The following is a 23,481-nucleotide window of genomic DNA, read 5'->3' on the forward strand; positions in this document are numbered from 1 at the left end:
CATCTCCCCTCCTCCCTTTTAAACAGAATGTATGCAATTCATTGGATTATTCATGCCTTATCTTTACTTTGGCAATCCAGCTTCCACGACTCTGGTTGTTATGTCTGCAATAAATAATAAAGTGCCAAATAATTTTAGCATAGGAAGGTGCAATATATGAAATAGCCTCAAGTCTGTAAAGTTGCAAAGATATGCAAAGATATGCAGAAAAAACAGTACTTATGTGTTCCAATTCAAAAATGTGAAAGTTGCACTCAAAATGATTATTATAGGCCATTTTCTGGGGCTGAAATGTTGGTGCAGGTCTGCTCAGTTTCATGAATGACTGGCCTTCTATTGTTCCGAGGGAAAATACCTTTTCCACCTCCACACTGCCTCCTGTGCTCTGCAATGACAGGTGGCAGCATTTGAAAGCATTCAGTCCCAACTCCTGCATCATACTTTTCAACCGAGCTGCCAAGCGGCACTTTCATCTGATTTCCTGTTGGAACAGGGCCATTAAAGACAGTATCGGTTCCTTCCACTTATAGATCAGGCGGCCGCTATTACCCGATATGGGGATGGCGACATGCCGGTCTTCACATGCCAGGATATATACACCCACTTTATAACTTACGCTATTCTTGCGCTTTCTTGTGATAAGCTACACCTGCACTGCATAAGAAACTAACTTCTCGTCCTGCAGTTATATAGGTGTTAACCCAGAAATGCAACAATGCTCAACCCAGGTAAATGTAAACAGGATTACAACTTTAAGGGTTAGTATTTTATTTTAGTTTATTATCTTTATTACTTTAATGGTGTTTACTTTTTCAATATTTAATACTTCACTTTTCTAATTAGAACCCTCAAGGTAGATTAAACTATCTCAATTAATAAGCCTTCTTCCTGCCCAAACTAGGCATTGAAATATGAGCAAAGCTTTACATAATAAAAAAGATGCGCTGAATTAATGTCTTCGTTCTTCTCCTCCTCCAACTGAATTGTACTGAAATTGTATTTATCTTACTACTTTATGCTTCCTGTAAGGCCCCTGCTAATTTTGTTACAATAAAAACGCAGTCCAATGCTTGGTTTAATACCATCAGCCACAGAATGTTTTATTCCAAGCCTGATCATGCTGTCTATTACAAACATGTGTCAGAAACAGTTTGCACGCCAGATCTGCCACTTTTTAGCTCACCTCTATTTTTCCAAATAAGGGATGTAAAACACACAGCATTTCACTTGCATGATTGATGTACAAAATGGCAACCATTTAAAACATACCTGCTTTGATTGTGAGGTACTTTTCATATTTGCAAGTCCTCATTTCTAGGTTTTTTCATGCTGTCCGAATTAGTGCAACAATCTAGCATACTGCTAGTTGCTGAGGTATAGTGTAGTTACAATCAAACTTCTTTGCAGTCAAATTGCCGCTCCTCTTTAAAATTTAAGTGTCTAAAAACATTTTAATTCTTAAAACAACTTTTTAATTGAAGGGGGGGAGTGGCAGACTGTGGAAACAGAGTCATTCTTTACCCCTACACAACTCAAACTGTTCCTTTTTTTAATTAAAATGTATTCTGTGCAAAATTTAGTTCTGTGCAGGCCTGTACCGTATTGGGGGGGGGGGGGATATAAAACAGGCAATTCCTAAACAACAATCCCAACATCAGACAACATAGAGGAAGAACAATAGATCACAGAACCTAAGTTTTGTACATTATGAACTAGACATAGCATGTTCTTAAAGCTCCAGTAATACATTCCTTGGGGGGGGGTGAAAAACCCAACAATAACAGAATGCACTTTGGTCATTATTAACATTATTAAAACATTAGTACAGAAACAAATAAAATATAAAATGTTTGTGTTGCTTTATATATAAAAATGCCTTATACCACACAAGTATATATTGCAGTAATTCTGGAATTGGGAGTTTTGGAAGGTTTCATTATTTTCTTCAGATCAGCTACATTATTTTCTATTGTTTATACATTCCAATAGATTTTTTTGAAAAAATAAGCACAATGAACACAATATCCAGTTCAGAATATTATATGTATGCTCAACATGATAGCATTGTCCCTTTTGACATGTTTTGAATCACACTTCGTAGCTCAAATTGACGGCTCTATAAAATTTTCAGCTAATCCTTATTGAAAGGTAAATGGAGAGACTGTCAACATAGTGAACCAATAGCTCTACAGATGCCCTTACCCGTGTGCTCCAATACATAACACTGAGCATGGGGATTATTCATCCACTTAAGGGAGAGGCTGCTTGGTGTAAATCTATATATATTTGTGCGTGTAAAGTTGGCCACTCCACTGAAGAGGATGGGACAATCCCAGAGGTCTCAGGTAGCCACACAGCACCTGAGGCAGCACTTTGCTAGATCACAGTGGCTCGGTTACAGGTGTCATCAGTGTTCAAACTGAGCACTTCCACTTCCTAATTTAAAATTAGTTACTTGCTGCTAAAGAGAACACCGGCTAATGTTATCTGTAAAGTGCAGTCCTATATGAAGCCCTAGTGATGTCAGTGGGGCTTATTCCGGGGGGGGGGGGGGGGGGCGGGATATACAGAATTGCAGCCTACGTCTTTTGGAAATTTAATAAAAAAGAGATACGACATGGTCATGATCTGGCATCAGTCCTAAAAGCATCCCGCTGAAATCACTGCAGGCTGCACACTTACCTGGAAGTAAACCCAATGAACATTCCAACTTACTTCTGAGTAAACAGCAAGCTAAGCCAGAATGTTTAAGTTCAGTAGGATTTACTCCAAAGCACATATGGATAAAATTATAGCCCAGTTTTGCAATTCAAGAGGATTAAATTGAATAATCAGTGCTCACTTCTAAACAGGATTAAGACCGAGTTCTGAAAATTACGATTTCAAAAGTTGCTTATCTTACAATTTTTTATATTCCCTGTGTGGTATAAGTCACATATACTACAGTGTACTATGGGAGAGCATTCCTACATAATATCTTGCAAATGTAACACTATTGCACCATAGTCCACCATAATATATTCTATTTAGTATATATAAAGATCACTATTTAAGTAACAATAAAAGTGCACATATTGAGCGGCACAGTCAGAACTGTGCAAACAGCCCAGTGTCTCAAATAAATACTATAGCTAATTTTTATCAAAATATCTTACAGCACAGTAACAGTTTACAGTTATTGCTCCAATAAAAATGTTATCAAAGAGCACTTGTTGACCTGCTATGTAATACCTTAGTAATCTTCAACAATGCTTAAAACTTCAGATCAATATATTTAGGATCCTGGAATCACTTCAGTAAGAAACGTGCTGGCTCTAGCATTTATATATATATCTATATAAAAATGTAGTTAACCTGGCCTACTGCATTGTAATTACAGTAAATGTCACTTTCTACTGTAACCAACAATATGCTGGTGCTCTGATACTACCCCTGAAAGGAAGGTACAAAATAAAATGTTTAAAACATTTTATAGTACATGTTCAATAAAGTGACTTCAGCATGACATTGATGTAACAAGAAATTCTGAAGTATAAAAGCTAGCATTAGAGCTTCACCTTTCACAACAGATGAAGCATATTTGAGCAATTTAGTGTGGCCAATTGCCAGGATCTCAAGTATCTGGATATCCATTTTTTACCCTCTCAATAACCAAAGCATATTAATGTTTCAAAATGAAATACAATGTCAGCTAAAATAAAATTTACAAAAACGAAAAGGTAAAATAAATATTAAGATTGCACAAGACAGTCAGATGTAAACACTTCAACTTTGCAAATGATAATCCAAGTAGAGATCGAAACTTCTGAAATAAAGAATCAGCAACTGCTTTGAGGCAGCTTAGTCGATCAGTTCTCTTCTCCAGAGGATTGTGTCCGTTTTCCTTTTTGGGGGGAAAATGTCAGGATTTGATCTTCCAGAGCTGAAGATGAAAGCAGCAGAAAACATATTTAGAAATAAGATCAACTGCAGGTTTTGGTTTTATGCTGTGCTTAGCTTGTCAATAAGATTGTGTATGTATGTATGTATGTATGTATGTATGTATGTATGTATGTATGTATTATACTACTTTTTCCTCCAAGGAACACAAGGGGGTGTGCACGATTCACCTCTCCCCCATTTGAATCTCACAACAACCCTGTGAGGTAGGTTAGGCTGTGAGACAGTGACTGGTTCAAGGTCACTCAGTGAACTTAATGGCTGAGTGTGGATTCAACCTCTGGTCTTCCAAGTCCTAGTCCAATACTCTAAACACCTACACCCACACTGGCTCTCAGTATTTAAGCGATCTGCTAACATGTGGAAGAAAGCTACGGCTAAAAAATGTCAAAAGGTAATCAACCACAAAATACAGTATATCTCTCTGACACACACACACACACACACACACACACACACACACACACACACAGCTATCTTATATTGAGTCAGAGCATTGATCATCTACCCTACTATTGTCTACTATGATTAGTAGTAGCTCTCTATGTAAGGCAACCTTTTAGGCTCTGTGCATCAGATCCTTACCACTATCTGCATTGCAAGTCAAATTTGACACAAATGATGTCATGCTTTGAAGTCCCAAAGCCAGGACTTCAAAGCTCAATCTTAGCACAGCTAATGTGGAGGATTGTCAGCTTTCTCGTGTACCAGAATCAACCTTCCACCATCCCCGAAGCAAGGCAAGCGGGGCAAAGCAGAGGTTGAAAAGGAGAGCAGTGGGCTGATGGGAGGGAGAAACCAGCTCTTTTGCCCTCTGCTGCTCTTGAAGCACACATAGCCAAAGCAAGTCGCCGTCTCCTTCCCTCAAGAACTGGGGGGAGGGAGAACAGGGATTCCCCACACCTGGTCTAAGTCCTTAAGCTGGTCTTTCCCATCTGTGCTATCCATTTCCTTTCAAGGAAGATCGCCTACCTAAAAAGCATGTGCTCTGCCACTGATGAATGCTCCTTCCCTCAACTGTACACAATAGTATGCCATTGTACAAAAATCTGAAGCAACTCATGTCATTATGAACATGGAATGCTCTATTGTAGAGGGTTTTTTGAAGGGTTGCCCCAAGGAAAGATTAATTTTAATTTTAAAAAAAACCAAAATTGAAAATAGGCTGATGCAATGATTCCACAAACCAGCAGAAACAATGACATTTGCTCTTTTTAGCGATTGCTATTTTAGTTAAGCCACTATTAAAACACTGCACTGTGTGGCTTCATTTTAATATGCCTTGAGCTGCAAATAAATATTCATTGTGCGGTGTACTTAGCAGTGAACCAATTCAGTACCACAAATCATGATGTCATAACAGTATTCCAGGATAATTATTCTGGTTTTCAGGCAAATACACGAATGCAAATATTTAAGAAGTTCCCAAAACGTGTGAAATGTTTGCCTGTTTTATATAACACAACTGACTCAAAGAGAAAACCAGTACTTTTGATAGGAATGAATCAATTACATTAAACAATGGATTTCTTTTTTTAAAAAAAACACCAGCCAAAATTACTAATTAAGGCAGAAATAGTGAAAAACATTTAATACCTTTAGATTAAATCCAAGCAAGTCACTGATAACACCAGAAACAGCAGACAGAATGACAACTTGAGTGATGTTATAAAGCAGAGGATTCATTGTCAATCCGTATAACCTGAAGGGGCTGTCCAGTTCCTAGGAATGAGAAATATATTAATAATAATTATTATTATTATTATTATTATTATTATTATTATTATTATTACCCCGCCCATCTGGCTGAGTTTCCCCAGCCACTCTGGGCGGCTCGCAATTGAGTGTTAAAAACAATACAGCATTAAATATTAAAAACTTTCCTAAACAGGGCTGCCTTCAGATGACTTTTAAAGATAGGTTAGCTGCTTATTTCCTTGACATCTGATGGGAGGGCATTCCACAGGGTGGGGGCCACTACCAAGAAGGCCCTCTGCCTGGTTCCCTGTAACTTGGCTTTTCGCAGGGAGGGAACCACCAGAAGGCCCTTGGCGCTGGATCTCAGTGACCGGGCTGGATGATGGGGGTGGAGACGTTCCTTCAGGTATACAGGACTGAGGCGGTTTAGGGCTTTAAAGGTCAGCACCAACACTTTGAATTGTGCTCGGAAACGTACTGGGAGCCAATGCAGATCTCTCAGGACTGGTGTTATGTGGTCCCGGCGGCCGCTCCCAGTCACCAGTCTAGCTGCCGCATTCTGGATTAATTGCAATTTACAAGTAGAGGCCTGTGAATTTTCACTTAGCTGGAGGAGATGCCACATTAGTGGCTTACTTTAGATGCTTTAGGAGGAGGAGTCCTTGCCTGAACATCTCCCCACCACCACCTCTAAATGCTATAGCTGCAATGACTTTCATAAGACACTGCCGAGACACTTGAAGTCTGGAACCGTGGGGCTATGCACATACAGTGGTGCCTCGCAAGACGAAAAGAATCCGTTCCGCGAGTCTCTTCGTTTTGCGGTTTTTTCGTCTTGCGAAGCAAGCCCATTAGCGGCTTAGCGCTATTAGCGGGTTTAGCGGATCAGCTGATAAGCGGCTTAGCGGATCAGCTGTTAAGCGGCTTAGCAGATCAGCTGATAAGCGGCTTAGCGGATCAGCTGTTAAGCGGTTTAGCGGATCAGCTGATAAGCGGCTTAGCGGATCAGCTGATAAGCGGCTTAGCGGCTTGGGGGAAAGGGGGGGGAGGGAAAAAACCCTGCAGGAACTCGCAAGACATTTTCGTCTTGCGAAGCAAGCCCATAGGAAATTCGTTTTGAGAAGCACCTCCAAAACGGAAAACCCTTTCGTCTAGCGGGTTTTCCGTCTTGCGAGGCATTCGTCTTGCGGGGCACCACTGTATATGCTAAGAATGTAAACAACCAGTGCACTGCAAACATAGGTGTATACAATTCAAAAACTACTGATACATCTGTTTTTAGGGAAAGTGAGAACTACTAATAGGCCTCAATTTAATCATGGACAACAGTATAGCCATATCTTATTAAGGAGCATTTATTTTTACGTAAGTATGCTTATATTCCATGTTTATTCTTACCTTGAGTAATTTTGTAGCAAGTTTCAAAACATTGTTCACTAATGTCAGTTCTTCTTTCTTGTTCGGCTTCTTTTCCATTTTCAAGTACAAATTGATCTAACCAAAAATAGGTTGAATTTTATAAAAAGAATTCACTGCCCAATTGCCAGTACGCTTCTAAAACTCTGAAGTTGCTTTCTCACTATCAGCTAACTAAAATTTATTTAGAAAATCTATAACTACACTTCAACATAAGGTTCCCAGGAAAGCGCATCATCATTATTGTTTTTAACCAAATGGAAACAAGAAAGCCACAGCCGGAAAAATTGAATAGAACAGTAAAAATATCAGTTAAAACAAGCTACACACTGTGCTGTCAAAAGTTAAAAAAAAAATCAAAGTTGTTGCCAGGCCACCTGCGCTGGGAAGGCATTGAAACCACAGGGCGTCACAGCTGAGAAGACCCTGTTGCAGGTCACAACTCACCTAAACTCAAGATAGTAGGGAACCTAGAGGGCCTCTGGAGATGAACACAGGCTCAGGTTGTAGAAGCTGGTTTGCTTGCTTTATAAATTAAGTCTTGCTCCGGGTGGTTTAAAGGCTAACTCATCAGCACCTGTATTGCACTACAGCAACCATGTTTATGAAAGAGTGCACAAAGTCAAACACAGAATTCCTGGTTTAGTACTTTCATTTACAGCGGTACCTCCGGTTACAAACTTAATTCATTCCAGAGGTCCGTTCTTAACCTGAGGCGTGCTTTCGCTAATGGGGCCTCCCGCTGCTGCCGGCACACAACTTCTGCTTGCATCCCGGGGCAAAGTTCGCAACTAGGAGCATCTACTCCCGGGTTAGCAGAGCTTGTTACCCGAAGCATTCGTAAGGAGGTACGTAACCCGAGGTTCCACTGTACTTTAAAAGCTGATGAAGCAATGGGACCAAGTTTTCCCTTTTACAAAATGGTTGTAGGTACTACCACAATGGAACACGGGTGGCATTGTGGGTTAAACCACAGAGCCTAGGACTTGCCGATCAGAAGGTCAGCGGTTCTAATCCCCACGATGGGGTGAGCTCCCGTTGCTTGGTCCCAGCTCCTGTCCACCTAGCAGTTCAAAAGCACGTCAAAGTGCAAGTAGATAAATAGGTACCACTCCGGCAGGAAGGTAAACAGCGTTTCCGTGCCCTGCTCTGGTTCGCTTACTCAAGCGGCTTAGTCATGCTGGCCACATGACCTGGAAGCTGTACGCTGGCTCCCTCGGCCAATAAAGCGAGATGAGCGCCACAACCCCAGAGTCGGCCACGACTGAACCTAATGATCAGGGGTCCCTTTACCTTTACTACCACAATATGTATTGTTAGGAACTCAAGTCCATGTGTTATTCAAATAGTCAAACATATCTGAATCTCTGGTGTTCCTCGGCAGCATACTCTGAAGAGTAAATCTGCTAATTTGTGGACCTGTGTCATGTGAACTGAAAGTAACAGGAATATAGTGTAATAACATTATTGTTTATATAGGCTTCAAGTCAACTAATCTTTAAATGCATGATCAAACAACAATAAGTAATCTAAAATATCTCATGCCTACTCTATACTAGCAAGACATTTTTCGTTCACTCGTCTTGAAAAGAAACAAGACACAGTGCCAGACATCACTGCATGTAGAGATGCATTCATCACCCTTACCAAGAGAGTTCTCACCTGTTCAGTAAGTAATATTGAGGTATTGCTGTATTTTTTACTTGTTTCAGACCCAAGTGTAACAAATCTTAAAAGAAAGAGAGTTAATGAAATGCACCATATCACTAGTTCCCAATTGTAATGGCAATCAAGGAAGATCTCATGTACATGAAGTAGCTGAAAGGGAAAATAAATAAAACAAACTCAAGGTAGGAAACACATTCAAATTTATCTAGACTTCACAGAGAGTCAAGTTATCATACAATGTAGATACTTTTACAATGTAGTTAAAGACTAAGGGTACAATGCATAGTTTATTTTGTGTAAGTCTCACTGAATTCAATGGAGCTGTGTAAAATTACAACATTGTCTAGGGCAACCTCCATTTGTTTCAGTGTGTTTGCAGAGGAGAACCTGATGCACTGTTCACTCAGGTTAAAACAGAGCTAATTAAATATCATTTGATTGATCTTCATTGGTCTTAGAACTGTACTGTTCATGCAGGCATGTCTGTGTACCAGGGTGTCCAGCTGCTCTGTGCTTCCTGAGTCAAATCACAAATCAACAAAGCAGCTGGAAACAGATCAGGGCCCCCACAAAGCCTGGTTTTGTTTTTCTCTATTCTCTACATCCTTATACCTTTCAATATACAATATATCTATGTTTCTGCACTCGAGTTCCATGGGTTTTGCAAGAAGCAAGACTGTCTAAATGGTGCCTTTGAAGCACTGGAGGATTTTTTGGTTAAGGCAAAGCAGCAGAGAATTATTATTTTAGTTAGAAGATTATTTTAACTTTTTTTAAAAAAATTGCCCTATGCTGCTTGTGGAAAAAATCCTCGTGAATTCTTCAGCACGCCACAGGCAGTGATCAGGATGGATTCACTTTGTAATGCAGTAGCGGGGAATCTCTGGCTTGCGCGTCTAATTAGTTCAAGCAGTGATCCTAATTTGGCCATCTCCCTTTGAAAGCATACTATCAGTTGTAAACAGGGGCTCTCTCTCAGCATCCATCAGCTTATTGGCACTGAGAGGAGTTCCTTTGAAAATGCAGCACCAGTCACTTGATGGGTGCTGAAAGGTGGACTCTAGGAAGTTGTCAACCAACATCATAATGAACAGACGCCACCAGTTGGTCACGTCTTATATTAAGGTAAGAAAGAGTACAAGACAACCCCCCACCACCGCTACTCAAAAATATGAAACCAGTATAGATTTTGGAGTTTTAGTTGGCCTAATAAAGCTATTTGCTGTAATATGGATTAGGGAGGGAAATGAATATTTCTCTCCTTTGCTCACCAAAGCCCCTGGACCTATTTGTGTGCAAATTAGCAGGCTTAATCCACTTTGGAGAGCTCCTGTGCCTGAAGATTTAATCTGCTTCTGCCAAAAAGGGGGGAAATATAGCAGTTTTTAGTTCCCCCTAAGTGCAAATGTGGAACACAGAGCTTTGACTGGGCTCATAATCCAATCACGGAAAGACTGGAACAGATCAGTTGTTCTTGTTTTAAGTACAAATACGAGGCAAATAGTTGAACAACATTCAGGCGTCCTGCAAATCTTTAGGCCCACGCATGCACACAGAGTGCGCACACATATTTTCTGGTTAGATAAATTTTTAAATAAGTAAATTGGTTCTTTCCTTACCTGTGCACAGCAGATAAATACAGCCGAAAGAGTCAACAAAAAAGCAGATGAGACTATTACATCAACTGACCGTTGAGGACCTCGACGCTGAAAATAAAAGGGAAACTTAGTGAGTAATTCTCTGGAGGGATTAACCATAGAAACCTGGTAAATGGGGTGACATGTCTATAGACTGATCATGCAATTAAATGACAAGTTTTAAATGCAATATATCATATACAGTGGTACCCCGCAAGACGAATGCCTCGCAAGACGGAAAACCCGCAAGACGAAAGGGTTTTCTGTTTTGGAGGCGCTTCGCAAGACGAATTTCCCTATGGGCTTGCATCGCAAGACGAAAGCCCATAGGGAAATGCTGGCGGTCGGGAGCAAAGACTTTCGCCCACAGCCGGCCTTCAGAAGAGGACCTCTTCTGAAGGCCGGCGGGGGGCAAAAGTCTTTGCTCCCCCCCGCCTGCCTTCCCCCCGCCTGCCGGGGGCGATCTTAAAATGCTGGCGGGCGGGAGCGAAGCGTTCGCTGCCGACCCCCAGCATTTTAAAATCTCCAAGGGACAGCAGAGAAGTCTCTGTCCCGGGAAGGTTTTAAAATGCTGGGGGTCGGGAGCGAAGCGCTGCCGACCCCCTGCATTTTAAAATCTCCCCGTGTCCCGGGAAGGTTTTAAAATGCTGGGGGTCGGCAGCCCGACCCCCAGCATTTTAAAATCTTCCCGGGACACGGGGAGATTTTAAAATGCTGGGGGTCGGCAGCGCTTCGCTCCCGACCCCCAGCATTTTAAAACGCTGTTCCGAAGGGGGGGGTGGGGACACCTGCCCCAGCCGCCCCACTTCGGAAAGCTGTTCCGAAGCGGGGAGGGAGGGCGGGGACACCTGCCCCAGCCGCCCCACTTCGGAAAGCTGTTCCGAAGTGGGGAGGGGGGGCGGGGACATCTGCCCCAGCCGCCCCACTTCGGAAAGCTGTTCCGAAGCGGGGAGGGGGGGCGGGGACATCTGCCCCAGCCGCCCCACTTCGGAAAGCTGTTCCGAAGTGGGGAGGGGGGGCGGGGACATCTGCCCCAGCCGCCCCACTTCGGAAAGCTGTTCCGAAGCGGGGAGGGGGGGCGGGGACACCTGCCCCAGCCGCCCCACTTCGGAAAGCTGTTCCGAAGCGGGGAGGGGGGGCGGGGACATCTGCCCCAGCCGCCCCACTTCGGAAAGCTGTTCCGAAGCGGGGAGGGGGGGCGGGGACACCTGCCCCAGCCGCCCCACTTCGGAAAGCTGTTCCGAAGCGGGGAGGGGGGGCGGGGACACCTGCCCCAGCCGCCCCACTTCGGAAAGCTGTTCCGAAGCGGGGAGGGGGGGCGGGGACATCTGCCCCAGCCGCCCCACTTCGGAAAGCTGTTCCGAAGCGGGGAGGGGGGGCGGGGACACCTGCCCCAGCCGCCCCACTTCGGAAAGCTGTTCCGAAGCGGGGAGGGGGGGCGGGGACACCTGCCCCAGCCGCCCCACTTCGGAAAGCTGTTCCGAAGCGGGGAGGGGGGGGCGGGGACATCTGCCCCAGCCGCCCCACTTCGGAAAGCTGTTCCGAAGCGGGGAGGGGGGGCGGGGACATCTGCCCCAGCCGCCCCACTTCGGAAAGCTGTTCCGAAGCGGGGAGGGGGGGCGGGGACATCTGCCCCAGCCGCCCCACTTCGGAAAGCTGTTCCGAAGCGGGGAGGGGGGGCGGGGACATCTGCCCCAGCCGCCCCACTTCGGAAAGCTGTTCCGAAGCGGGGAGGGGGGGCGGGGACACCTGCCCCAGCCGCCCCACTTCGGAAAGCTGTTCCGAAGCGGGGAGGGGGGGCGGGGACACCTGCCCCAGCCGCCCCACTTCGGAAAGCTGTTCCGAAGCGGGGAGGGGGGGCGGGGACACCTGCCCCAGCCGCCCCACTTCGGAAAGCTGTTCCGAAGCGGGGAGGGGGGGCGGGGACATCTGCCCCAGCCGCCCCACTTCGGAAAGCTGTTCCGAAGCGGGGAGGGGGGGCGGGGACATCTGCCCCAGCCGCCCCACTTCGGAAAGCTGTTCCGAAGCGGGGAGGGGGGGCGGGGACATCTGCCCCAGCCGCCCCACTTCGGAAAGCTGTTCCGAAGCGGGGAGGGGGGGCGGGGACATCTGCCCCAGCCGCCCCACTTCGGAAAGCTGTTCCGAAGCGGGGAGGGGGGGCGGGGACATCTGCCCCAGCCGCCCCACTTCGGAAAGCTGTTCCGAAGCGGGGAGGGGGGACGGGGACATCTGCCCCAGCCGCCCCACTTCGGAAAGCTGTTCCGAAGCGGGGAGGGGGGGCGGGGACATCTGCCCCAGCCGCCCCACTTTGGAAAGCTGTTCCGAAGTGGGGAGGGGGGGCGGGGACACCTGCCCCAGCCGCCCCACTTCGGAAAGCTGTTCCGAAGCGGGGCGGGGGCGGGAACACCTTCTGAAGGCGGGCGGGGGCGAAAGTCTTTGTCCCCCCTGCCTGCCTTCCCAGGGGCTTTTAAATCGCCTCGGAGAGCGGAGAAGTCCTCCGCTGTCCCGGGGTTTTTTAAAATGCTGGGGGTGGGAAGAAAAGCCCTTGTTCCCCCCCCCCCAGCCTTCAGAAGAGGTCCGGGGACAGACTGTCCCCGGACCTGGTCTGAAGGCGGTTTCCCTAGGAACGCATTAATTGATTTTCAGTGCATTCCTATGGGAAACCGTGCATCGCAAGACGAAAAAACCGCAAGACGAAGAGACTTGCGGAACGAATTAATTTCGTCTTGCGAGGCACCACTGTACTTGCCTCCTAAGGTTTAAAGGAGTATGGTGTTAAGCATGCTTATTAATAATGACAAGGGAGAAATAGTGGCTGGAAAAAAAATTGTTCTAAGATAGCTTTGTGCCATGAAATGATATTGTCTTGATCACAAGAGTCTGAATTTCAGCTGCATCCCCACAATCTCTTGAAAAGCCATTCTCCAATTACCATGTGCTACAATCCACCTCCTACAAATAATGCACAGGGGGGAAAACATGAAAAGATCTCTGCTATCATTCTAACAAGTCGCCTACAGTAATGCAATGCATACAATTCTCTCTGAAAGTTAAGGAGCATACAAGCAGGACATAGAAAAAAACACTATTTCTAAGACTGGGGACAGCAGGACTGAAGAGAAATTAGCTTACTGTAGGATTTCCTGCCTTGTGCATGGGTTGTAGACATAAGAAATATCAGTTGCTTAGAAAGACAGTATGACCAAGTCTTGAGAACGCCAAACAAAAGTTCTCGAATTAGAGGATGAAAGTGCAGAGCTGGTTTATTAAGAAGCTGAACCACTGATATTCTGCAACTTTTATTGAGGGACAATGAACTGCTATGTCATGGGTAGGCAACCTAAGGCCCAGGGGCTGGATCCGGCCCAATCGCCTTCTCAATCTGGCCTGCGGGCAGTCCAGGAATCAGAGTATTTTTACGTGAGTAGAATGTGTCTTTTTATTTAACATGCATCTCTGGGTTATTTGTGGGACATAGGAATTCGTTCTTCCCCCCCCCCCCCCCAAAAAAAAAATATAGTCTGGCCCACCACATGGTCTGAGGGACGGGTGGATCAGCCCACAGCTGGAAAAGGTTGCTGACCCCTGTGCTATGCTAACCTGGAATGGTAGGACTCATCAGCTTTAGGTTTCACTGCTAAGTTCTTCCAGGTGAGTAACCCCTACTTTTAGGCCTTTTAGCTCCCTCTGCTGGATTGTAAGGCAGCTAAATTAACAACAAAATGGTCTTTTTTCTTTAACACATCCGTAAATCTTCAACAACAACAAAACAGGAGGCATGAACAATGTGTTTAGCCACACAGGGGACAAGGGGTAGTTGAACAACATTAAGGTGTCCTGCTATGGTTATTATATAATACCACTGCTTTGATGCAAGATGAGACAATGGGAAAGTTTGTATGATTATATATCAGCTTAATAAATCAATGTATGAACACCCTTTCATGAAACCCCTTTAACTCAAACCTAGAAACCTTTCATTAACTAAAGTTTCCTGTTTCATCTAAATTGGTAAGCCATGGTTAACAGCTTTTGAACAAGTAAAGACATGAAGCCTACTTCATGATTTAATATATTACTTGTTCTGAACTTGTTAATCAGAGTTTCCTAGTTCACACAAAAGGAAAAACTATTGTTAACAGAATATTTTCCTCCTTATTTGTCTGCCAGCTTGCACAAAGGGAGGACCCAGATCACTGCTCATGTGTCCAAAAGACTCAATCATATCTCAACTTATTTATGTGGTTCAAAGTGATCAACACTTCTACGATTAACAAATATTTTGTGTAGTAAACTTTTTTGGGTATTTTTTCATTGTTTTGAGATAGCAAAACATTCATTATCATTGGAAGAACAAGCCAGCCGCTGATGATCATACTGAGATGGATAAGATGACACTACATCTATTGTGGAGCTGCAATATATCCCCTCCAGTGACCCTTGAATAGCAGGAGAAGAAGTGTTGCCTGCCATTGATATGGGGGGAAAGGGAAACCAAGTTCCACCAAACCTGTCTCTCTTTGAAATTGTGCGGGAAACTTTGAGAAGCCCTTAAAGTTCTGTAGAACAATCTACAGAGGTACAAAAATGTACCATCTACATATATGGAAACATTGAGTGGAGGGAAAACATTATTTAAATAGTATATTCATAAAACACTTCCAGTATAATTGACTCTCAGATGAAAGATCTCCTCCCACAGTGGAAGCTCTGCCAATGGCTAGCAATGTAATAGTACCAGCATTTGCCACTGCAAAGAGTACCGTATTTTTTGCTCTATAAGACTCACTTTTTCCCTCCTAAAAAGTAAGGGGAAATGTGTGTGCGTCTTATGGAGCGAATGCAGGCTGCGCAGCTATCCCAGAAGCCAGAACAGCATGAGGGATTGCTGCTTTCACTGCGCAATCTCTCTTGCTGTTCTGGCTTCTGAGATTCAGAATATTTTTTTTCTTGTATTCCTCCTCCAAAAACTAGGTGCGTCTTGTGGTCTGGTGTGTCTTATAGAGCGAAAAATACGGTATTTTCCCCACACATGGAAGAGGGAGACGCTATTCTTGAAACGTAAAGTATGTGCTCCAATGCTCCAGAGAGCAACCAAACTGAACCCGAAGGGGGGGGGGGAACAATCAAAAACAACAGAGAGTGTGGGGAGGAGAGAGAGAAAATTCAACACAGTATGGGGAAGGGTCTTGTAACATTCAGCATCAGATATGGCATCACAGCAGCATTTAACAGATGCCTGTGACACTAACGCAGAAACATTCTCTACACTGCTGGAAATGTAATGGTGACATATGAGGACTAAAATAACACAATTTCCCAGAAACATCTGTCAGAAGTGTTATTAATAGTTACATTTTTAGTCCTGTGCTTTTTAAAGTCCATCAAGAAAACAACCTTCCTTTTTATTTCTTCCTTAACTAAGGCAAAGAGTCAGCCAATTTATAAAACAACTAAAAGGCATTGTCCTAAGGTTTCTTCTTTATAAATGAGGCTTCTTTCCACAATATTTTAGACTACAAAAATGAAATTATTATGCCAAACTGTGTTGTTTTAAAACCACTCTGCCCAACTAGAATCAAGAAAGCATGGCCTTATAAAAATGTGACCTGCTAAAACTAAGACTGGCAGAAGATCTCAGTTGCTCAACTCTTGATTTTCACAATGAGAAATACTTACTTACCTGTACTACAAAGCTCAGGAGAAATGCAAAAATTCAGAAGAGGGCAATGCTCAGTACTAAGCACTGTCAGTGTAACACACATCTGGTTTAAAAGCACATATGGCAAACAAAAAATAAGGGCCAACAAACCTTTAGATAGGAGCGGAGGGAAAGCCACATTTTAATATTCTGCACCTTCTTTAGTCTAAAGTGAGGAACCTCAGACTTCCGTGCCCTTCTTGCAGACGTTAGGTGGCCAAAGAGTTTGGCAAAAAGTAGCCTCTGTAAGCGATAAGTTACGTTTAGTGAATTAAGAACTGAAATGCATTTGGAATACCAATACAGATTTTTAAACCATTGTAAAGACGTTGTAACTTTAGATACTTTACTTTCCATTTCCATACTTTATATATTAATTCTCAGGTATAAATAATAAATAATAGGAAAATAATAATTTTTATTTTCCTTTTAATTCTATTTTATTTTCCTTTTAATTTTTAATTCTATAATTTTTTTTGAAGGAGAGGATGCAAATCTTAAAATAATGAGATAATAAATATCTGAAACTGTGTTCTATATGAAAAACATATATGCCAAAAAGCAAAACATAATAATACATTGCAGTTTCTTTCTTCATGTGAATGAGGAGTTTGCTGCAAATGCCTACCTGTTTGTAGGTTCTCTCAGCCACACATAATAAAAAGAAGAATATCCATACAAGGGAAACACGAACTATGAAGCACACTATAACCATGGAAAGAACCATTATGTCTCCATTTGACCCAAATGCAATCGTATAAAGTTCAGCAGCAGAATGTGTAGTTAAATGCTCCAGATCCTTAGCTTGGGAAATTCGAAATACAAACGGTGTTAAACCCAGGATTAGAGAGACAACATTTCCAAAAATCTGATATCCTATTCCTGGTACATAGCTGTTTACCTAAAGATGAGAGAAATACATATTTTTAAAACTCAACACAACAACAACAACAACCATTTCTTATTTATACCCCACCAACTATATTATTAAAAAACTATAAACAACAAAACCCCAGCAGTATAATATGAAGTAGCATGTTAAGAAATACTGTTTAGTACTCTTCCATAAAAGTGATTGTTTGCAAAATATGCTTAAAATATGTAATATACCAGAATGATTTTCAAGTTTGTTAAGACTTAATTAAAAGGACAATTCCTAGGACCTATACATATAGGTGATGAAGGGCCAAAGGATCAAAAATGATAACAAGTTGCATTCTAAGAATCTCAAGCAAAATTCCACGCATGCAATTCAGTTTTCATAGAATAGAAATACAGAATTGTAGAATTGGAAAGAACCTCAAGAGTCATCTAGTCCAAATTCCTGCAATGCAGGAATCTAAACTAAAGCATCCATGGCAGATGGCCATCCAACCTCTGCTTAGAAACCTCCAAGGAGGGAAAGTCCACAGCCCCCCAAGGAAGACCGCTTTATTTCTGTTTTCTTGCCTCCTACTCACTATAGATCCCTGCTGTTCCCCAAAAGCCCATCCTGATTGTTGGGAAACCCATGGGAACAGTATGGGATAGGGAGAAGGGAAGGGGATAATTAGCAAAAATCAAGGAAATGCTCCTGCTTGCACAATTAGTCTTTTGAATCCAACCTAATATTTCTGAAACTTTGAAAAAAAAGTTGTTCAGGTTAGCCAGCCTTCCATGCTCATGTGTAGTGGTGTTCCAGTTTTACAGGGTGAATTAATTAAACCTACTCAATTTTTATTCTGCCAATAAATTGTGCATCTTTTATTTATTATATGGGCTACTAGCGGTCAGCTGCTCTGTGTAATCTGAACACAGGGCAAAGGAAGTGAGGAAAACTCTAGACAGGTCTGCCCCGCTTGTGGCTAAAAAGAAAAGATTGTGTCCACTTTTATGACTGAATACGAAGCAAATTGAAACCTACAGAACTGCAACATGGTACAGACATCACTGTGCCCCCCTTCAGGGAAACAGAAGTATCTTTAACTCGGGTAAAGCCAAGTAAAATATTTCAAATACATACTCACTCTGTTCATTATCATGCCACTGATCTCAAGCACCGACATATCAGCCTTTTTGCAGTCATTACCTTCCCAAACAATTGCGCTTACTTTTTCGAGCCCAGGATTAGAACTATGAAACCAGGGCAAGTGACTCTGTGTAAAAAGAAAAAAGGGGGAAAGGAAAAAAAGAAGAAGGTGTTATTCTGGACAATGTATAGTAAGCACTAATTTACCATTACAAAAAAGTATTTCATTACCAAAAATGCCTATTTGCAAATAACTATATTTTGTTCAGTTTACCTCTTTTTCTGCCACAATTAGAGTTTGGATTTGATATCCCGTTTTATCACTACCCGAAGGAGTCTCAAAGCGGCTAACAATCTCCTTTCCCTTACTCCCCCACAACAAATACTCTGTGAGGTGAGTGGGGCTGAGAGACTTCAGGGAAGTGTGACTGGCCCAAGGTCACCCAGCAGCTGCATGTGGAGGAGCGGAGACGCGAACCCGGTTCCCCAGATTACGAGACTACCGCTCTTAACCACTACACCACACTGGCTCTAACTCACAATAGATTTGGTAGGATACGCAATGTGGTCTTTTCCCACTTACCTGGTGAAATGGGTCATCTCTGTACTCTTTCTTTATACATGTGTTAACTTGAGAGTTTTCCACATCTGTCTCACTGGTGCAAGAGGAGCGGCACTCTGCACAATGCAAAAGGTCCTCCCACAATACATCTTCTGTCTCAGACTCTGGTCTTGTACTCTCAGAATCTTGTCTGGAACTTGAACATCGCGAACTGCAACTAGTGCCTGATTTAGGGATATCCTGAAAGACAGACATTGCATATTTGAAGGAGAACATGGTTTTTTTCTTGTTTCCATAATAAACTCGTTTTTTCCTAAAACTGCATTTGCTTCTTATTCCAGATTCCTGTTTGGATCCATTTTGTAGCTTGGCATGGGAGTGGGAACTTTAGCTAAACCCTTTCCAACAGAAGAAAAAAATGTCTGTACACAATATTTATTGGAACCAGTAGTCTGGTACGCTGGAAGAATGCAAGGATAACAACCATAACAACCAGTACTGTACTCTGGTATGCTAAAGGAATGCAAGAAATCAGCTAGGTAGAACAATTTCACTTAATCACAGTTTGCTGAATAAAAAAAATGGAATTAACAAGGTAGAGAGCAAGTGAATAAGATAATCAGAAGTTAATAAAGAAGGACATTTAAGACTAATTATATTTAATCATGTATTATTAAAATCAGAGAGTTGGGGAGGTCTATTCAGAGGAGTTAAAAGATTTCTGATTGGCTTAGATTTGATGAAGTAGGTTGTAACTGCTATAGGATGTCTTACTGTAAGCCTATGATAGGTTAATAGTAATCACATGTGTAGCACAAAAATGTTTAAGAACACTGCTTATTTGTGCCATGTTGCAGTCTCCCTTTGATTTTTCAGGAGACTCTCCCTTGGTACAGTTGTGCCAATAAAGGAATAGGTTTCAATCAAAGCCTGTGTCTGCTTGTTATTCCACTGGGACCCCAGGCCATCATAACCCCAAGAAATTTCTTCATACTCATTTAATGCCAAACATTAGTCTGTTTTAAACATTCAGTTGATAGCCAACTTGAATTAAAAATCAAAAACACGCCTAGAGGCCCTTTTGTAAAAATAAAGACTTTTTGCCATGCAAAAACAGACATTTGGTATTTAGAATTAGTGATGTTTATATTTCTAAAATAGTATGTCTTCTGATAATTTTCTAGCTTTATAGCTCTATTACAAACTCTATTTTCCACAACATAACAAAGCACTGGGTTTGTTAGCCCAATGGGACATCTTATTCCTTGCTCTAATATTGCCACTTAGCTCTGTCCTTGTTCCCCCTTGGTTGTTGTTGTTGGGGGTTAACACAACTCATGCTATGGCTTCTACACCAGTGTAGAACAGCCATACACATTCTTGTACTACAACCACCCAACAAAAAGAAAGAGCTGACACCATGAGAATATCTCTAGAAAGTCAATTTTGCAACCTGAATAGGCCTATCCGTGACAGTCACCCACTTGGCTGAGGCCCCCCCCCCCCTTAAGAATATCAACTCACTAAACAGGGAAGCTGTTATAGATGGGAAATAATTTTTCCAATTATATATCTTACTGCTTTCACGAACGTTTGTTTGAGATCATTGCAAGAGCATACCTCCACAGGGTAATGTTTCTTATAATGATGGGATTTCCTATTCCGAAAGGTGCAGTCACTGGAAGCACGTTCTGCATTACGGCGCAAGGGATATCCTGCTTCTGGTCCCTCTTCGCTTGAAACTTCATCAGATACATTTGTCACTGTTCTGTGATTATCCTAGATCAATTAAGAATTGGGTGTTAGTAAAAACTATTTTTTTACTTCAAATGTAACATAATTCCACTTTGCATGTATTACAATTATTCTCTATACATCTTTATAATCGTAAAATCAGACATAATATTTCCTCCACCATCACCATAGTACTGTTACTATGCAACAAGGTCATCTGCACACTGCTTACTGAAGAATTGCAGGAAAAAATTCAGAGTACATGGTTAGCCAACCTAACAAGTATCTTCTGTATTGTTATGAGCTTGTGGGTGCTAGACATTTCTAAATTCCTACATTTTGTGTAGCATGTTCCACAGTTTCACAAGGCACTGTCTGAAGAGAGGTCAATCAAGTCCCTTGAAGACTTAAGTCAAGGGACTTAAGACGACTTCTTGGAGAGACAAGCTTGTACAGCAAGGAGTTCGCTATGGGCTAGCAGGGACATCTGGCCAAGGATGCTGTGTGAACTGCCCATTCTCTTTTTCTCCCAATTTGATTGGCAAGTAAAGTACTCTGCCTGGGTTGCAATCTCTAAAGAGCAGAAGGACCACTTTATCTTCCAATCAGGAGATAAAATTCCTAACCTGTACTTTAGAGATCCTCTGTAAAAAGCAGAGAGAGGGATATTTTTTCTCTGAACTTAGTGCTAAACATCACAGGTCTAAGACTGGAGGTAAATCCTGTATGGTCTAAGATTAAAAGGCTGTGTTTTCACAAACCACAACTCTAGTGTTGCAGTGGGGTGCCTTTTACTTTGCACAAAAGGTTCTGTGTAAAGTCAGCACCCTAGACCGGAAAAGTAAAAAATCCAAGAAATTGGGTGTGACAAAAATCCTTGGCTAATGTTTCCTGCCTGTGCTTAGAAGATCCACTTTATATTTCCCACAATATTTTCCTTAATGTCCCTAAGTGGACCTAATAGTTAAAAGGTTTGCAGCAAGCCAGGATATTAGACTAACTTCAGCCTATGATTTAGTATCATGGCTAATTCCAAAGCTGTTAACCAATAATTGTGACGCTACAGTTAATGGAAGATTTCGTTGTTTTTTGCTGACTCCTATAAATATAAAGGGGTTGTGTTTGCGAGCAAAAGACTTGTTTATATCTCAGCCTATTCATATGAGATCTGATCATCTAAAATGCATGCGAGAGACGTAGGGAGGGAAAAAGCATTGGGTGAAATGGCCTTTTTGTCTTAGCCCAGCATGGGAATTCTTGCATTTTTATAATATGAAAATATTGGTGCTGAACTATAAAAATATTCTAGAAGACATGAGACACTCACTTTGTGATGATTTGTATTACTGAATGAATTTCTGGCTGCTCCTGTGCTCCAGCATGTCTCTTCTGATCTGATAACTTCACACTGCGGCTCCTGGGATTGCAAAACATCTTCATTGTTTTTACCGGTCTTTTTTCCATCAAGCGAGACATACCCATTGTCAGTCTCTGTTGACTTGTCTATTGAATTCTTTGCTTTCTTTGCTCTAGAGTTAAACATATACATAAAATAATTGTTTGCATTACAGTTCCTCCGTATCTTGTCTCCCAAATTTCTATGCTGTACAAGAACAGAAACCTGCATGCAACATTTCACATATGAACAGATGGTACATTTTAATCTACCAAGTTCCCCCAAAGAATCACTAATTTGGGATATATAAATCTGCCAAAGTCAACTGCTAGTCTTGAAGGCGATAGGTTTGGCTATGCCCATGAACAAAGCAAGTCAGAACTTTGTCAGAGCAACAAAATAATAATGACTGTCATGGTTCCTCCTTGAAAACATGTCATTTTGAACCATCCATGGCTAATTGTACCTTATTCCTCTATAAATTTATTTCTATGTACTACTTAAAGCAATAGTAGAGTATAAGGCCTCTCTAAGCAGCAGAATCTCAACAAAAGGCTAGATGAAGGTGATAAAATGCATCACAAAAGAGAACAGCAGCAAAGGATACACAAAGATACATAAGAACTCCAAGTGGCTTGGAACACACTGCTTATTTTATACCAGCTAAGTTACTTTATTTTGCTTATTCTGTGTTTTGTTTCATTGGTCCTTGATTTGACTGTATATTCTGCACGGCTTTGGCAGGGGAGGGCGGGATATAAATAAAATGCTATTGTTATTATATTTAATAATTATGGCCTACGAGGTGGGAAGAAGACACCTCTTGATGGTAGTAGTGAACAGCATTGCTGCGAATGGCATCCTTGGAAGGGAAAGTAAAATCTCTTGCTTTCACCACTGTGTGGTTGCATAAACATTTTACAGTACTGTGCATGTGCCTAGGCCAGAATGGAGGTGAGGAGAGGGCTGGTGGGCCAATTGGCATGGGCCTATGATTTTGAGGAGACCTACTCCAAGTCCCCCTGGTAGAGGCAAAGGGGGACCTTTTGGTAAAGATTATTGAAATGGTGCCCACATTTCCCATCAGATCTGGGCCTATTACCAGCTTTGCACAGCCCTGCTTGTGCCCTCAGGAGGAAACTGATTCCCAAGGTAACAGGGAGATAAAACACAGTCCTTGTCAACTCTGCCCTTATGGCAGCATCAAAGAGACTCTTCAGACCTATCTTCTTCATCCAGAAGACAAACTGGGAAGTTGAGACCTGGGACTCTTCCCCATGTTCCAGTTTTCAGCCAATCAGCTTTCAGCACTGCCTATTGGGCCTCAGTCCACCAATTGTTGTTGTTGTTGTTTAGTCGTTTAGTCGTGTCCGACTCTTCGTGATCCCATGGACCAGAGCACGCCAGGCACCTCTGTCCTCCACTACCTCCCGCAGTTTGGTCAAACTCATGCTGGTAACCTCAAAAATGCTATCCAACCATCTCGTCCTCTGTCGCCCCCTTCTCCTTGTGCCCTCCATCTTTCCCAGCATCAGTGTCTTCTCCAGGGAGTCTTCTCTTCTCATGAGGTGGCCAAAGATCGCTTCACGATCTGTCCTTCCAGTGAGCACTCAGGTCTGATTTCCTTAAGAATGGATGCATTTGATCTTCTTGCCATCCATGGGACTCTCAAGAGTCTTCTCCAGCACCATAATTCAAAAGCATCAATTCTTCGGCGATCAG

The 23,481-nt window shown here is 42.6% G+C and overlaps 1 protein-coding gene across 4 annotated transcripts in view; it reads right to left on the bottom strand.

Moving 5' to 3' along the window:
* Nucleotides 1-1,074: 1,074 nt before the first annotated feature.
* PHTF2 (putative homeodomain transcription factor 2) overlaps nt 1,075-23,481 on the bottom strand; it is a 67,420-nt gene continuing 45,013 nt past the window's right edge. For all 4 annotated transcript variants that reach the window (XM_077935763.1, XM_028747605.2, XM_077935761.1 and 1 more), the window contains 11 exons: nt 21,691-21,892; nt 20,250-20,408; nt 18,651-18,869; nt 18,066-18,194; nt 16,688-16,960; nt 16,171-16,302; nt 10,341-10,427; nt 8,716-8,871; nt 7,036-7,131; nt 5,536-5,661; nt 1,075-3,922 (listed from right to left, as the gene is read on the bottom strand). In XM_077935763.1, coding sequence (XP_077791889.1) covers nt 3,902-3,922; nt 5,536-5,661; nt 7,036-7,131; nt 8,716-8,871; nt 10,341-10,427; nt 16,171-16,302; nt 16,688-16,960; nt 18,066-18,194; nt 18,651-18,869; nt 20,250-20,408; nt 21,691-21,892 — 1,600 coding nt within the window. In that variant the 3' untranslated portion in view covers nt 1,075-3,901. The remainder of the gene's footprint in view (nt 3,923-5,535; nt 5,662-7,035; nt 7,132-8,715; nt 8,872-10,340; nt 10,428-16,170; nt 16,303-16,687; nt 16,961-18,065; nt 18,195-18,650; nt 18,870-20,249; nt 20,409-21,690; nt 21,893-23,481) is intronic.

This window comes from Podarcis muralis, chromosome 10 (assembly GCF_964188315.1).
Source record: "Podarcis muralis chromosome 10, rPodMur119.hap1.1, whole genome shotgun sequence".
Classification (NCBI taxonomy): Eukaryota; Metazoa; Chordata; class Lepidosauria; order Squamata; family Lacertidae; genus Podarcis; species Podarcis muralis.